This window comes from Electrophorus electricus, chromosome 9 (assembly GCF_013358815.1).
Source record: "Electrophorus electricus isolate fEleEle1 chromosome 9, fEleEle1.pri, whole genome shotgun sequence".
Taxonomy (NCBI): domain Eukaryota; kingdom Metazoa; phylum Chordata; class Actinopteri; order Gymnotiformes; family Gymnotidae; genus Electrophorus; species Electrophorus electricus.
This window is the reverse complement of record NC_049543.1, coordinates 15,108,253-15,125,298: the sequence shown is the minus strand read 5'-3', so window position 1 is coordinate 15,125,298 and position 17,046 is coordinate 15,108,253. Positions and strand designations below refer to the sequence as shown.

The 17,046-nt window shown below is 43.9% G+C and overlaps 1 protein-coding gene and 1 non-coding gene across 3 annotated transcripts; one reads left to right on the top strand and one right to left on the bottom strand.

The window, feature by feature from the left end:
* The first annotated feature begins 830 nt into the window (after nucleotides 1-830).
* Nucleotides 831-902, top strand: trnap-agg. The gene has a single exon. It is a non-coding gene; the product is annotated as a tRNA-Pro (tRNA).
* A 473-nt stretch (nucleotides 903-1,375) lies between these two features.
* Nucleotides 1,376-15,075, bottom strand: klf3 (Kruppel-like factor 3 (basic)). 2 transcript variants are annotated; one of them, XM_027026441.2, is made up of 7 exons: nucleotides 14,769-15,075; nucleotides 9,803-9,863; nucleotides 8,099-8,476; nucleotides 7,740-7,911; nucleotides 7,455-7,581; nucleotides 4,232-4,383; nucleotides 1,376-4,104 (listed from the first exon to the last, which is right to left on the bottom strand). In XM_027026441.2, exons 2-7 carry the CDS (start codon nucleotides 9,842-9,844, stop codon nucleotides 3,923-3,925), a joined length of 1,053 nt encoding a protein of 350 aa, XP_026882242.2. In that variant the 5' UTR covers nucleotides 9,845-9,863; nucleotides 14,769-15,075; the 3' UTR covers nucleotides 1,376-3,922. The 2 variants fall into 2 exon arrangements, with proteins under 2 accessions (XP_026882242.2, XP_035386120.1); XM_035530227.1 differs by having other exon boundaries at nucleotides 14,995-15,068.
* Between the last annotated feature and the right edge of the window lie 1,971 nt (nucleotides 15,076-17,046).

The window sequence follows — 17,046 nt, the reverse complement described above, 5'->3', positions numbered from 1 at the left end:
GATATTTTGGAGTCCGGTGTGTTATGCTATTAATGAGAAGGTTTTTTCCACCTAAAACAGTAGGCAAGGGAGTGTAGTGTCGGTGTTTTCTTTGAACTATTTCCTCAAGTCCATAGCTCACCTCGCCTTGGTGGTCTGGGAGAGTGGCCGGCTGAGCAAAAGTTGGATCATTTTACCTCGCCCATCCCACGTGAACTGGCAGCTCTTGCGGGATTTATACAAATATATAACATTTCTTTGAAGAACATAACATTAATTTTCTCATGTGAGCGTAATATCCACACACACGAAGCATTTAATTAGCTTACGTCCCGCATTAACGGCAGTTTGTGGATAAGCTGTCGTCATGGAGCCGTCCCTTGGCTCGCGCAGCTGCCTCGCTCTCACGAGACTGTCGTGGTATGTGCCGTCGTCACGCTTCGGTGGCGCCCGTGCAAGCGCCGTACCGAGCCAGGCGGAGACCGGTCTGCGTAGCGCCGTGTTAAGTCGAACCAGCCTGTTAACATGCCCCGTAGCTAACACGGCTCCGTTTGTGGGAACGGTTGTCACGTGAGTTCCCCGTATATTTTCAACGTGTCTTCGTGATCCTTGAATTTACGGTGCCAATATAAATCAAACAGTGTGGTAGTATTATGCTATAATTATTCTAGCAACAGATTTCAATCAATTACATTAAGCGACTGACCTGACAAATTATCTATTTTCTATTAATTGGGATGTTGTTCCATTAGTTTTTTTAGTCATTTCTTTAGCAAACGATTAATTCTTTGGATGCAATGTCTTAGCTATATGGTCGTCATGACCTGAATCTTCAAGTGTGGAAGCTGTCTGGCTCGTTGGTCTAGGGGTATGATTCTCGCTTAGGGTGCGAGAGGTCCCGGGTTCAAATCCCGGACGAGCCCGTGTTTTAAAATTTTTCTTAACAGTAAGATTATCAGTGTAATGGGGGGCAAACATCCAAATGAGGTCGAAAACACAAGGTACGCCTACAGCCATCGCTAGACCAGGGCACTCTAAGTAGGTCTATAGTTAAGATTAAGATTTTAAAATAAAAGGCTGTTTTATATATATTTGAAATCGAATTTAACGTAGTTATTAACGCAGAGGTAGACGGCACAACAACGCAAGCTTGCGTCGAGTAGCATACTTTTCACCTAGTTAAGAAACAGCTGAACCTGCTTGCAGTGTAACTTAAATTACAGACCTATTTGCAGAGTTCAGTCCTAGGACCGATCAAATTCACTCGATCTGGTTATTCGAGGCCTGGTTAATCAACACCCAAATAATGCAAAAAGCTAAGGGGCACCACTCAAATACTTTAAGCTATCAGTTAAATTAGTGGAACTGAATTTAAAAACACCACAATGGCATTGCATTTATGCAAAAATGCACAGACAAAAGTTTATTAAACGTTACATTGTATATCTAAAATAATAATACAATATTAGTCTGTACAGAATATGTCTTATTTCACAGTTTTATACAACGTCATAATATGATTCCCTTTTGAACAGCAAAAATATGGCTAATTTGAATAAGACAGAACTGGAGATATAAAGATTCACATCTTCATAGAAATGCATAATATTTGATGAGATTACAAATATATAAAAATCATGATGCATATAAATCATTTAATTTCCCTTTCAATTGTTTTAATCCACAGCACAAAACACATACATATACATATATATATATATATATATATATATATATATATATATATATATATATATTACAATTTCCGCTATAAATTTTTCAGGAAAAGAATTCTCAGGGAAGGTTTATGTAACGTTCTTTGAGGCTGCCTGTATGCTCTCTGCTACTCAGACAATAAACGCATCCGCCTTCTTGCATTCTGCAAGTCTCTGACTCTTCTCGCAACTGTTTTCATCCGTCTGTCGGTTTGTACTGTTCATCTTTCTCATCTGTTTCTCATGACTGAGCTCAGTAGGCCTACTTCAAATGAAACTTTAATATCAAACATCCTTCGATAGACAACAGAATTTAAATAACAACGCAAGATAGGAAGAGGACTGAGATGAGAAGTGCCATCTATGGTCTGTTGTGAATTTCTTGCTTGCTAAGAGGACTTGTTGATCATGGTTATTTAGCCACTAAAGTGTTAAGTATTTTCCCTAACTTCCCGATAGATATTTGGCTGTCAACTCAGTTTAAAGTGCACATTCCCTTTTGTAAGTCGTGCGCTCCAAAAAACGGTTCACAGAAAAGAGATTTTCAAAATCTTGAGAAAGAACACACGCACGTCCTAACACGCTTCTTTAAGCACGCACAAAATGTCAACGAAAACTACACTGACTACAGCCAGACTAAACTCGTTTCATTAATGCCCCGTTTAAATGCTTCACATTTAGCCATAAATACAGACACCATTTAATGGAATTCCGACTGTTCCCCAAAGCTTCCACCAAAGATCTCGATGGATAACAACCCTGTACAACCCAGCATTCGTGCGTTATTATGGTTCGACGAATATTCGCTTTTAGCGAATATTCCAATCTACCGCCTATACATCATCATTAAATAAAACGACCTTCCCATTTTTCTACATGCCATATCATAGCAGCTAACTATGTTTAACTGTTTGAGCAGCTGTGTACGCTTTTTCTGTGAGATATAGCTAAGCTCCTACTGTTTTAACAACTCGGCACCAAGTGGCCATACGTATTGTCCTGGCCTCAGGACCGCTACTTTAACTCGCCGTGACCTATAGACCAGCATTCGTATGAAACATCGTTACTAAAGCTGATGTGCAAATAGGCCTACAGAGTTGCATAGGTCGAATGTAGTACACAGTACTTACATATTTACTCAATAAAGATTAACTGACACGCGGATAAGCTCGTACTGCTGAGACTGGTACTGATGCTGTGAGAGTTTGCTGTCGATGTCCTCGCCAAGTTCGGTGCGAGGATACGTTAATAGGCCTGCAAGCTAACGCCAAAGATTCTCTCCGCTTCTGAACTAATAAAAATAACTTGGGTTTTGATATAGTCTTAAGAGTAGACTTACCGCTCAAAATAACACCATAAGACTAACCCATACGATGACGAAAGGAACAAATGAAAGCCTGAAAAACTAATATAAAAAAATAATGATAAGATCTGGTCCCGCTCATGCACGATAGATTATACTCACGTTATTCGTGATGGTTACAAAATTACTGACATACACGTTTTTCCTGACTAATATAAAAATAATTTCACATTATTTAGGATAGATACTGGGTGCGGGTGCGCTACTGTTTGTGTGTATGAGAGAGAGAGAGAGAGAGAGAGAGAGAGAGAGAGAGAGAGAGAGAGAGAGAGAGAGAGAGAGAAAAAGAAAGAAAGAAAGAAAGAAAGAAAGAGAAAGAAGCCCTTTGACCAGCAGAGGGCGAAACAAAATTGCTGATATGATTGAGGCAGACAGAGGGTGAGGTTGTGGGCACGTGCGCGCGTGAGTGTGCTTGTGTGTGTGTGCGAGTGTGCTTGTGTATATGTGTGTGAGTGTGCTTGTGTGTGCCCAGATGCTTAGAACAGGATGAATGCTAGAGACAGAGAGAAATAAAGACGACTGCCGAAGCAGAAGTTCCATAAGGTGGCTCACGCCTCAATATATAAGGGTCTTTACTGTCAGGTTCCATTTAAAAGCAATATTCATAGCAATAGAAACATTTTTCCATGGCAACCAGATCAGGTCCAATCCATGGTAACAGGGAGGTGAAGAGGAGTGGAAGGAGTCACCTCACTTTACACCTCTTCTTTTATTTAATCGCTCACTTCAACCTTTTCCTTGTGTGAAGAACAAAGAACAACCCCTACACCCTGATAATGACACTGTCCATCTGCCGTCAAGTGGCAGCTAAACTGAAGGTGCTTTTTTGTGTTCACCCTCGAAGTGGCAGCCCTGTAGTCGTGGCTCAGACCAACAGGTGGCGTTTCTTGTGGAGAGCGAGGTGGTCAGAGCGAGAGAAGTTGCGGTCACAGTCAGGACACTGGAACGGCTTCACACCCGTGTGCTTGCGGTAGTGACGTGTCAGCTCGTCTGAGCGTGCAAACTTCCATGTGCATCCCTCCCACATACACTTATATGGCTTCTCGCCTGCAGACACACACACACACACACACACACACAAATAGAACTTTTAGTAACATGTATGTGTGGGTGTGTGTTTATGTGTGTGTGCATGTGTTTACCCGTGTGTGTGGGTGTGTGCGCGCGTGTGTACCTGTGTGTGTGCGTCTGTGGGCTTTTAAGTGCGAGCTCTTGGTGTAGACTTTATTGCAGCCGCCGAAATCACAGCGATGAATGCGTCGTTTCTTCAGAGGATCTGGTGACTCCACCTTACGGGTGTGCACAATCACTGAATGTGTGTTCGCCCTGTCAGCCAGAGAGAAGTAAACATCACCAGTGAATTTATATTTATGCATAGTTCAAGATTTAATTCTGTCCGGAAATGACACGTTGTAATGAAATATCCTATGCAATCGAATTTTCTATGTTTCTTGAACTGTTTTTTTATGTTTCAAGAGACCATCCTTAGCCTAGCACGAGTCCATGCGATGAGAAGATTAAGAAGGTGGTTTAACTGTCACTTTTCGCTTGTTGCGGCTCCGGGTATTTGCATCATGAATGTGAGAAGCAGCAGTCTGCTAAACGTTCAGATGCAGTACCTAGTATGACCACAGGATGTCAGTGAAAGCAGGATTCTGTGTCCAGAATACACAGACAACAGTGAGCTTGAATTCCGGGTCTACTACTATTACTACTAATAATCATTGTTGTTGTTGTTTTGTTTGTTTGTTTAATTTTTAAAAAAATTAATAACATGCTTCCAAATCAAACTAGTTCATAATTTATGTTTTCCTGGTCATTTGCTGTTGTGAGAAAATTGCTATAAAATCTGTTTTCTGGAATGATGTGTTTGGGCAGGTCTGTTTTCTGGAATGATGTGTTTGGGCAGGTCTGTTTTCTGGAATGATGTGTTTGGGCAGGTCTGTTTTCTGGAATGATGTGTTTGGGCAGGTCTGTTTGAAGGATATTTTTAGGTTCTAAGAGTGAAGGCCTGAGGTGCAAAACACAGCTGTGACACATGGACACACCTTCTCAGTCCCTGCCCTGACCAAACTGTAATTAAAATGTACCGTACTGCGTTCTCTCCCTCTCTCATCACACCTTCTCTCAGTCATCTTGGTCTTTCTCTTTCATCATTCTCCCATTTCTATGTCATTCATTCTCCATTTTCGCATTTTGCTCCTCAACGTGCACATTTTTCTGGCACCCAACCCTATTAGGGAGAATTATTGTACCCTCTCTCTCTCCTCATTTTCCCTATATCTCTAATGGGTCTGGAAGTCTGATTCATTCACTCACACACACAGGCACAAATACACACAGACACACAGGTCATTACACACACACACCGCACAGGCATACAGGTTATTACACACACACATACACACACCGCACAGACACACAAGTCATTACACACACACACACACACACACACACCGCACAGGCATACAGGTCACTACACACACACACCGCACAGACACACAGGTCATTACACACACACACACACACACACACACCGCACAGGCATACAGGTCATTACACACACACACCGCACAGACACACAGGTCATTACACACACACACACACACACACACACACCGCACAGGCATACAGGTCATTACACACACACACACCGCACAGACACACACCGCACAGACACACAGGTCATTACACACACACACCGCACAGACACACAGGTCATTACACACACACACACACACACACACACCGCACAGGCATACAGGTCATTACACACACACACCGCACAGACACACAGGTCATTACACACACACACACACACACACCGCACAGACACACAGGTCATTACACACACACACCGCACAGACACACACCGCACAGACACACAGGTCATTACACACGCATAGATCAACACAATCGGTTGCAAATGGATGCTTGGAGACGTGCTGTCGTAGACGTGCATACTGAGAGATTTTATCAGTCCCGCAGAGGGAAACAGCAGCAAAGGTGCAGCCACACACACACACACACACACACACACACACACACATATATATATATATACCCGTGTTCAAAGACACACACACACCCGTGTTCAAAGACACACACACACCCGTGTTCAAAGACACACACACACCCGTGTTCAAAGACACACACACACACACACACACCCGTGTTCAAAGACACACACACACACACACACACATATATATACCCGTGTTCAAAGACATACACACCCACACACACACACACACACACACACACCCGTGTTCAAAGACACACACACCCACACACACACACACACACCCATGTTCAAAGACACACACACCCACACACACACACACACACGTGTTCAAAGACACACACACACACACACACACATATATACACCCGTGTTCAAAGACATACACACACACACACAGACAGACACACATATACACACGTTCGCATATTCATACACAAACACACACATTTACATGCTCAAAGACACAAACAGACACACTGACCAACACACACACACGCACACACGCAGTACCCACCAGAAGACCGCACCTAGTGCTGTTGCTATTCCAAACGTGATTTGGGTCAAGTAAAGTTTTCCTCTGTTTAATGGAGAAAAAAAGGGCTGATTGTTCCGCTGACTGTGCAGCTCCTCCACCTGCTTCCTACATCACCCAGCAGTTTACAAAAGAGGGCGGTGAACGTGTACATTCACAAACTACGTACTGCTTATTTTAATATAAAAAAGGAAGTGAGTAATCAAAAACACTGATGTCTGGCACTGATGTTTTAGTTAAACTACAGCTAAAAGTGACTGACTTCAGATTAGCACAGTATCCTACTTCAGGGCAGTTCCAGCCACCAAACACTCACAGGGGCAACGGAGTTGACTCACACGGCACGGAAATGACTCACTCTCTCCGCACATACCAGTGACGATGTATATCTTTTATCTTGCAGAGTGCATGTATGTATACACGCACGTATAGGTGCTTCTGTTTGTAATAACAGACCCCTGGGTCATGTGTAGGAGTGTGTTTTTTATGAGCAGGTGTACAGTGTTGACACACTCAGCATACAGTGTCCTAAAAGAATGTGAAGAAATTACAGAAACAAGCCCAGACTGGCCTCTCTCTCACACACACACACACACACACACTTTGTGTACACCCCCCACCACACACAACCATTATTCTTTACCAAAAGGCCTCACCAAATGGTTCTCTGTCTTTATTAAGTCATAAAAATGCATGGTACAGACCACACAAACAGTGTGTTTATGTGTGTGTACATGTTTGTATAAGAGTGTGTGCGTATGTGTGTTGTTGCGCATGCATGTGTGCATAGGTGAGTGTGAGTGTGAGTGTGTGTGTGTGTAAGACAGTTGTCCCACTCACTCGTTGTAATTCCGCGGTATGGGTGGTGATGGGATTTCCTGGCTGTATGTGCTCAGAGAATGCTCAGTGCGGGGCTCTGATTTGATTGGCTGGTTGTCTTGGCAGACCTCTGATTTTATGGAAGACACTGCAGGTAGAAACAGAGATGAGCCTTTAGAATGGGTTTCTTAAAGCTTATGACTGCACTGACTGTGTGTGTGTGTGTGTGTGTGTGTGTGTGTTTATATGTGCACACGCATATATACATTGAGCGCACATATACCCCTAATCTTTAATCGTGCCTACCGGCTTTGAATGTGGTGGCACCGCCCTGCTGGTCATCAGGTGTAGTGGGTGACAGCATGAGGGGTGAGGGCAGGAGAGGGGGTGGGTAGAGCAGGGGCATGGAGGGCAGCATGACGCTGGGCAGGACCGGGATGAGGCCAGGACCTGCTGTGGGTACCAGCGGGGTCAACACCTAGACACACACACAAACACACGCACACACACACAAGAAACACCCAAACATTTATTACTGGAGCCGGGAAGAAATATTATTTTCAGCAATGGCATAAGCACTATGTTTACGCAAAAAATAAACATTTACTTATTCAAGATTTATTCAGATTGTATTTCATTAGGCCTGTCTAGGCAAAAATGCTCACGGTGGGAAACGGCAGCGTCATGGGCGGAGTCAGGAGTCTGGGCTGGGGTGACCCGGAAGTGGATCCTGGCGCGGAGGCGGAGTGGGAGCGGGACGTGGTGATGGGGCTGAGGCTCCCGTGCGGGGACGGAGGCGTGGCTCTGGACGAGGAGGAGGAGGAGCAGGACGAGGAGGGTGAGGAAGGAGAGGGCTTCTTGCCCAGCGACAGGTCCACGGGCTCCAGCTGCGAGTGTGCGGGGCTGCGAGGGGGGGAGGGGCTACTGTAGGGTGGGCAAGAAAAATGGGGCGGGTACTGAGGGGCAAACTGAGGGGGGTACTGGTGCACGGCCAGGATGACGCCGAAGGGCTCGGCCTGGGAGCTCACCAAGGAGGGGTAGCCCTGAAATAGATAGAGGGGAGGAGAGAGAGGAGAGAAAGAGAAGGAGAGAGAGACAGTAGAGAAAGGGGAAGAGGGGAGAGGGAGGCAGAGAGATACACAGTAAATATCCTGTCAACTAGTCTCTCTCACTTACACACACACACACAGAGACACAGACAGACACACGCTGTGTGGGGAAGCTGTGAGCTTGGGGGACAATAAAGATGTAGAAAAATCGCTTTTCCGACTCTAAAAAAAGTGACTCGGAGCCAAATGCAACTTCCAGTCCCCTACAAAGCCCTAACCTAATAGGAAAGGAATGCATGTCCATCTGGAAAGAGAGCGAGAGAGGGAGAGAAGGAGAGAGAGAGAGGGAGAGAAGAATAGAGAAAAGGAGAGATAGAGAGAGAGAGATTAAATACTTTAACTTCTGAATTGCTACTGTGATGCAGCATAAATTATTTGCCCGTATTCTGAACTTCGTGTTTTCATTAAGGACGTGTTGATCATGGGGTTAACGCGCACACTCCGGCTGGCTGCTTCTACCGCCTGCGTGTTTTTCTGATACACCGAAACAGTACAGCTCACTAACGCACGCACGCCCGCCCGCCCGCCCGCCCGCACGCACGCAAAAGCTGCGGCGTGTTTGGCCTTCGGCCAGGTGTGTGCGCGATCCAGCGTTGTTGGGCGGAAAGGGGGGGGGGCTGTTTTCTCCTGAAGTGGATAAACCGGACCCTGCCACCCAGACAAGCAGGAAGAGGGTGGACCCAAACTCCACATTTAACACTTCGCAAGACCGCAGCTTTGTTTGTGTTATCCCAGGAAACGCGGCCACTTCAAAATCACAAGCAATTATTACACTTCACATAATCACTTACTCAACTCAATCAGCCAGTGGGATAAATCTTAAAGCGTGTCGAACGCTTTGGAAGCGCTACCGACGAAAACGCGGGATGAAAACTGTGCGCTCGTATTGCTATTTCTTTTTGTCTTGATCAAATTACAAAATTTTACATTATTTTTCAAGTCTGCCAGATAGGCCAATGTCCTACAGGCTTAATCCGTATAGCAAGCTTTCCCATGTATTGCACCAATGGCTAAACGGGGAACAGGAGGGGAGCAGTACATTGTCCCCCTAGTGGCCAATACCATAATCACAGTGTCTGTGTATTTGCGAATCATTTTTTTTTACCAAAGCTACAAATATCCAAGCCTAGTTCAAAAATGACTGAATATTTATTAGTAACACTCATCAAGTGATCAACTTCTGATGGATCACAGACCTAAAGATCCTGCTGTTTAATGGCACCTATGTGCATGAAGTTTCAAACGTGGTCCAGTACTCACCATGTCCATGTCTGCCTTTACTGGGTAGTCACACATGAGCATGGCTGCTCCCACTGGAATTCTGGAAAATGCAGAAAAACGGGAGATGAATCATAACACTGTTTATGAGAGCACAAAGAAAAAGAAATGTCTTCCTGTGTTCATGAGCGGGTAACAGCGATTGTTGATTACAGAATGGGTCATTTTACAAGACAGAATACTCTCACACCCACCTATTCACACACACACACACACACACACACATATCCCTCATTCTAAAATCATCAGAGGAATGAGCGGGAGGGAGGAGAGGAATCTGATGGATCGAAGGATTACAGGGGACAAAACAGAGGTCCAAAAAACAAGAAGAAGTGTGTGTGTGTGTGTGTGTGTGTGTGTATATGTTTGTACACGCATGGTTACATAAGTAACAGACTATTGACAGAAATGCAACGATGTAAAATATCACCATATTTCTTTCTCCTCTTCTCACTCCCCTTTTCACTCCATACTTTCTCTCTTTTCCTCTTCCTCTCTAGCGCTCATTACATCCATGTAGTAACCGCAGTGAGAATGGGGGGGGGGGGGGGGGGGGGGGGGGGGGTGAATATAAAACTGTCAATACTAGATCAGAAACCCTCAGGAGGAAAATGACTCACGATTTTAGGACAGATCCACCCAACATTACAACATCAGCCTAAACACTGCCAGGCAAAACCACAAAGATGTGATTCTTTAGAAATTAGGTCTCAAATTTGTTTTAGTTCATTACATTTAATGTAAATGACAGTATTAAATTTATTCTAATGCCTTGTGTATTAGATATTAAAAATTTAGACGCATGTAAGCGACAGACCACTGCAGAAACCAAATCCAAAACCAAAATAGGGCCAAAGAAATGAGAATGCTCAGAAGAGCCTAGTTGCTTTAAGTCAAGATGAATCCAGGTTTTTTGGGGGGTGGTTGGTTTTTCTGTGTTTGTTGTTTGTGTGTGTATGTGTACATATTTGGTTTAATCTCATTTGCTGAAGCATAAGCACTGGAAAAAAACAAATGTGTAGCTTTGATGTCCTGAGGTCCAGTGACACCAACCCTGTGAACACTAGCAGTGCTGTTTAGAGAACACGTGTGTATGTTGGGGGAATTATCTGTCGTGCAACTACTCTTTGATATAAGACGTGTGACTGGTCCTGCAATTCTGCTCCGAGCGGATGCTCTTGGTTATTTAGTGATGTCTGCTCGTAAATGTTTACAGAGACGGAGGGATGAGAGAATGAAAAAGAGAAAGAGTGGAAGTGCTGTCACTTACACATTCAGTAATGTTAACACGCACAAAAACAAGTCCAAGAGAAACACACACAGAGTAAAATTCATAGGCATACTAAGTGCATTTCACAGAACCAAGTGCAGAAACACCCACACACACACTACCCCCACACCTCTCACACACAACCCCCCACACCTCTCTCTCACACTCACTACCCCCCCACACTTCTCACACACACGCATAGCTCTACACAGTGATATGACCCACAGGAAACAGCACAAGGGCGAGGCTGCATGGAAACGACAAGGGTGCAACCACGCCTAATGTCACTGGAGATGCACACACACACACACACACACACACACACAGATACACAGTTTGTGAAAGAACTGCCACTCCCATTACAGCTACCCCATTTGGGGTCAGGTAAGGGTTAACAGTCACTCACACACAAACACACACACACACACACAGCATCTAAGTTCATACTGGCAGCAGTTTAAATGCCAAACAGTGGTACAATTCCATTAACACGGAGTGAGCGTTTATTACTGAAACAGCTACAGGTGGCTGAGAACAAACCCACCTGACCTTTACTGCACTGGGAATAAAGCCTGAGGCTTAGCAGTGAAATTGACCTTTGACCTTCTTCGTTTCAAACTCTTGTTTGACAGGCCTCATTGGCTCTGTGTCACCCAGCTCTCATACCACAGGCCCTAAAATACCTCGCATTTCATATCAGCTCTTCTCGCGCGTTTTGGTAGTCAAAATATTGTTATTTACACTTTGATACGATGTGGCGAAACAAAAAGCGCAGCTCTAAATACCACACTGAGGGCGCGTGAAGTGTGAAGGGAACAGGAGCTGAGCTTTTCAAACACCACCTGACAAACGCACGGGACTGACACGGTGCACGAGCACAAACCGGCAGGTCCCATTCACCCGTGCGGGTTGAGCAGTGAAATCAACATCCGCAAACGCAGACTCCAGCTCTCGCACATCCGTCAAATGCGTACATTTCTGTTTTAGCACCAGTCACAGGCTAGGTGTGCGGATATTTCGCAATCGGTAGTAATTATGTGCAGATCTGCCTGTCAGTTGCGGTGCAGATTCACAGAGGACTATACATCAAATCTTGCAGTTTAATTCCTTAATTAATCTAGAGCAACAAAGCGCCCTTTTATATAACTGACAAAATAATTATACAGTGTATGTGCAAGCACTACACACAACTCAAATACCCTAAAAAAATCTCATGCAGTCTTACAGTCAATACATCAGACTTTATCAAAATAATGAACAGGCAATGAGGGGAGATTGAGCACAATTGTTAACTAAACATGCCATAGAATCATGTTTATTAGCGTGTGCCAATCAGACACAGTTGGGAATTGTAGATTTAGTAAAACCTATCGCAGGAATAAAGTATAAACCTAAACCTAACCTATAGATAACATCAAAAAGAACTCCCTTCCCTCTTAGTTTAGCACAGTAAAACATGTACCTTTGGTTAAAAACCACTTTTCCTGGTCAGGACCTTTTGCTGGTGCCTTCCTTTTCATTGAAAAACATTTTTGTTCTGAGAATTTACTAAACACACACATTAACCTTGTGGGCCATATTTTCCTAGTAAAACGAACAGTGCCAAGAGTTTGCCATTAGAGGGAAGATGGAACAACTCAAAACCTGTGTGTTTCAAACATCGAGGTCGAACTTGTGGTCTCCCTGGTAACAGGACGGGGGGGGGGGATCCCATGGAACAAAGTCACGGCTCTGAACAGAACGCGCGAGACTAACTGCTGACCTATGAGCAATTTCTTCGTTCCCAGGCATGTGAAAGAATAGTCATTCTGTGATCATTCTACAACATGCTTTGCAATTTGCAGTATATATGTTTTGAGCCCGTGGAGTCACATGCACGCCCACCCACCACAAAACCTACAGCAGCCGCACGAGCCAGGGCTGGACAGAAGAAGGTGAAACAGAGGTTTGGCTCAAGTGCAGATTATAGTGCAGAAAAGTTAGACCCACAAAGTATTACTTGCCAAGAAGTGTGTGTGTGTGTGTGTGTGAGAAGGAGAGTGAGTGAGAGAGAGGAGGAGGAGAGGAAATGTGTTATTATTATTTGTATATACTGAGATTTTTTTCAGATGGGGAGCAGGTTCCTGTACCTAAACCAGGGAAACAGCAGGAGAGACAGATTGATAGAGTGAGAAAGAGATGGAGAAGAAAAAGTTACATTAAAACAAAGCAGATTCTCCTCTGTCCTAGGACACATTTGCCAAGTAAGTGTGCCTGCACAGGTGTGTGTGACCAGGAGATAACATTGGACTGTTGATTCAGTGTAAGAGGCATGTGTATGGGTGAAGCGTGCATGTGCGCGCGCGCGCGTGTGTGTGTGTGTGTGTGTGTGTGTGTGTGTGTGTGTGTGTGTGTTCCCCCTAGGCAGCCTCCCCTCGAAGGCTGAAAACAGGAAAAGAGGCTCCATGTGCCAGATGGAATGTGTGACGCAAGCTTGAGCCTTGAAACAAAGGCTCGGGATACTGCAACCTCACTGACCCAGAGAAAGAAGAGGAAAGAGGGAGAGAGAGAGGGGGAGGGAGAGAGAGAGAGAGAGAGAGAGAGAGAGAGGAGAGAGAGAGAGAGAGAGAGAGAGGAGAGAGAGAGAGAGAGAACAGCAGAAAGAGGGTGAGAGAGAGAGCGACAGAAAAAGAGAAAGATGGGAACAGAAAAAAAAAAACGTATTTTTGCTCTATATACACACAATATATTATATTGCTTTCATGACAACGAGCACGTGCAGAAACTGAAATGCACACTCATGCAAACGCAACAAACTGGTCAGCTGGTCTTTATGCAGACAAATATTAATGAGTGGAGAAGAGCCGTGGAAGAATTCTCTCGTACGCAGAGGTGCAGAACCAATAATAACGAACACCAATAACCGCGCGCAAAGCTAAATCTCAGCTCGTGCCACACGCTTAAGTCAACAACGTTCTGAAGGCACGTTAAACTTTGCCCTGTAACTTTTCGCTTTGCGCAACAGGCTTCACAATCGTTTCGTTTTAACCTGGGTTTTGATGTAGCACTGGAAAAAAAACAACAAAAACAAAACAAAACGATGTGATGTGTCCAACTTGATTTAACCTCCATGGCTGTGCGATATCTGTGAATAATTACAAAAAAAAAAAAAAAACTCCAACACCACTACGTATTGCAAAATGACATTAGGTAGATGAATCAACAAAAAAAGCCCTACTAAATTCACAACAGCAATCCATACATTGGATCGTAAACCAAGAGTTTGAATTAAATGAGCTTCTCAGTCTACCCAAATCTACCTACTATAAATTAAATTTCCCTTTGGTCTAGAATGAAAAACGCAATAATCGGTCCATTAATTAATTACAATTTTTATGTCTTTACGGTGAGACTTTCATACTAAAAAGCAAAATAGCGAGAAGAATCCTAACCTATATGACAGAAAAAACTGCGCCTCTGACTTATGCCAAAGGGTCTATAAGACCCCTTACTATCTTTGCGCCAAACGATGGATGACATGACGTAGCTTATCAGAGAAAGATTTAAATTCAGTGACTACAAGAAAAATTATTCCAAACGCACGGCGGACATTATTCCAATCCGACAGTGAAAATGCAATAGCTGCTATCGCCAATTTTGATGTGAAGTTTCCGCATATGATAAAGTAGAGTTACTCACTTCTTGATAAAAAGTGACGTCGCTGCCTTCTCCTTACTGGTTTTAAAAGACCGAACCGAGACAAAACGACGCAAAAGTGATAAGGACCAAGTCGTTGTCAGTAACTGTCGTGCGCAAAAACAGTCCAAATGACAAGAGTGAAGCTCCAGGAACGTTGATGGCGACCGGACAAAACCTTGTAAAAGCTAAGAAACTTTTTTTTCTCGTCGAAGTGTTTAAAGTCTACCGTGTGCTTAGCGAAGATCACATGATCGGTCCGAGGGGCCGGGCAGCGGGGCGGCAACCGGAGCTCGCGGGAGGCGAGGGTGGGGCGCTTTCTTGGCTCCGGTACTGTACTCGCCCCGGGAAAGGAGGGGGACAAGGAAAAAGGAAAGACAGGGTGTGTATTCATTCTCTCTCTCTCTCTCTCTCTCTCTCTCTCTCTCTCTCTCTCTCTCTCTCTCTCTCTCTCTCTCTCTCTGTAGCTTATGTGCGCCTCTTGCATATCTAACAATGATTTGGTTAGGGATAAAGGTCGTCTTCTGGAGAAATATTCACAGATGTCAAATTGCTGATTACGCTTCGGCGGTCTTATGCCTCATCTGTCATTTCTGAACATCCATTAAGACTTATGCTTTTAAAACGGTCGGCGACCAATTAAGACAAGTTTATAACATGAACTTCACACATAACGCAAAGAAGTTGGAGAATTTTCCCAATATAAGATACATCGTACAATAATGCAACTTTACAACTTTAGGCTGTAAATAGCCTAAAATATATGACTGCAGAATAAATAGGCAGTAATTAAAAGGGGTAGGCCTATATTTATATTACATTCTTAGTTACCCCCACGCCTTTACGGAACTAAGACGAGGTCTCTTCGGGAATCAGCCTTACACATTGCCAATATTTACGCTTTGGTTTGTGCGTTGGAGGTGTTTTTTGTTCGATAGAATTATGCCGTGTCATCTGCAACAAAAACGCGACCTCATGACGCAGAAAGCGAGAAACCCAACCGGGATCTATTTAGGAAGAATAAAGCGCGCCAAGCAGAGGGCTCGCACTAGCTTTCATAACGATGAAACAATCGCGCGCGCACAAAGCAACATGTACAGACACACATATAGACGCGCCCATGTTCATACACACCTCCACAAGTGCGCGCATTTGAACGCATAAATATACACTATTTCTTTGACTTGAATCGCTGGTTGGCTACTTATTTGCTTCTACACATCTTTGCACTCGTTACACTGACTCTTGTCTTACACACGCACACGCACGCGTTGTGCATTTATGGTTTCACAGGAACAGTCTCAGAAGGGTGTGGATGAACATGCCTGGTAGTACTGCAAACAGATCTCAGACCTCTGTGTGTGTGTGGGGGGGGGGGGGGGGGGGGGGTATGTGAGTCCTCGGGCTCAAAACATATATACTGCAAGTCTGTCTAAGACAAAGAAAACAAAAGTCTAATTGGTGTCTATAGCTCTGATTAGCTTTGTTCTCATAAATGGACGTCACTGTTTTCAGCAGCGAGACATGCATTTCTTGCTGTCACTGGGAAAACTGTAATGTCGCATATAATTTTGCTGGGAACGCATGTCCCCACTGCTGTTTTTCTTTATTGTGTCTTCCCAGTACTACCACACATGAGTCAGAGAGTTCAAAAAGAAACACATACACACATACATTATCCTATAATAAGATGATACCCATCCACTAAAAAAATTGTTTTAGCAAAAAAAAAAAAAAAAGTGGCTGCCTTCAAATTTGGACTTAAGTGAACTAATAGTAAGTTAACAGAGCAATAATCTCTGTTATATTTATTCGAAGTTCAGTTAACTCCAAACATGGAGTCTGCCAAGATCTTCTTTTACATACATGTCCCCAGTGTAGAAGAGTTAAGAAGTAGATGCATGGGACACTTCAGCTCAGCCTGTACTGAGTGTAGAACCTGCTTCTCTAATTCAGCTCTGGATTGTTTTTCTCGGTACTGGAAATCTTGCTGCCAGCTGCAGCTCCAGCTCCTAGCAGAGTTTTACTTCTCGAGACTCGATGTTTCTCTAGTCATTCACGTGGGTGAGTTCTTACTTGCTCATAACTCAGTATCAAAAACAGGGGACATCAAATTTCATCCTGAGACCAGTTAAGACTACAGAATCTAAACTAAAGCTAAAAATAAAAAACAAATCCATGTTGACTTTCTGGGATGTTTCCAAAAGGATGAGCTGCAATGAACCTGCACGGTTTTGTTGTTGTTTTTGAGTTTGAAATGTTATTCTTTTAGTTTAAATAA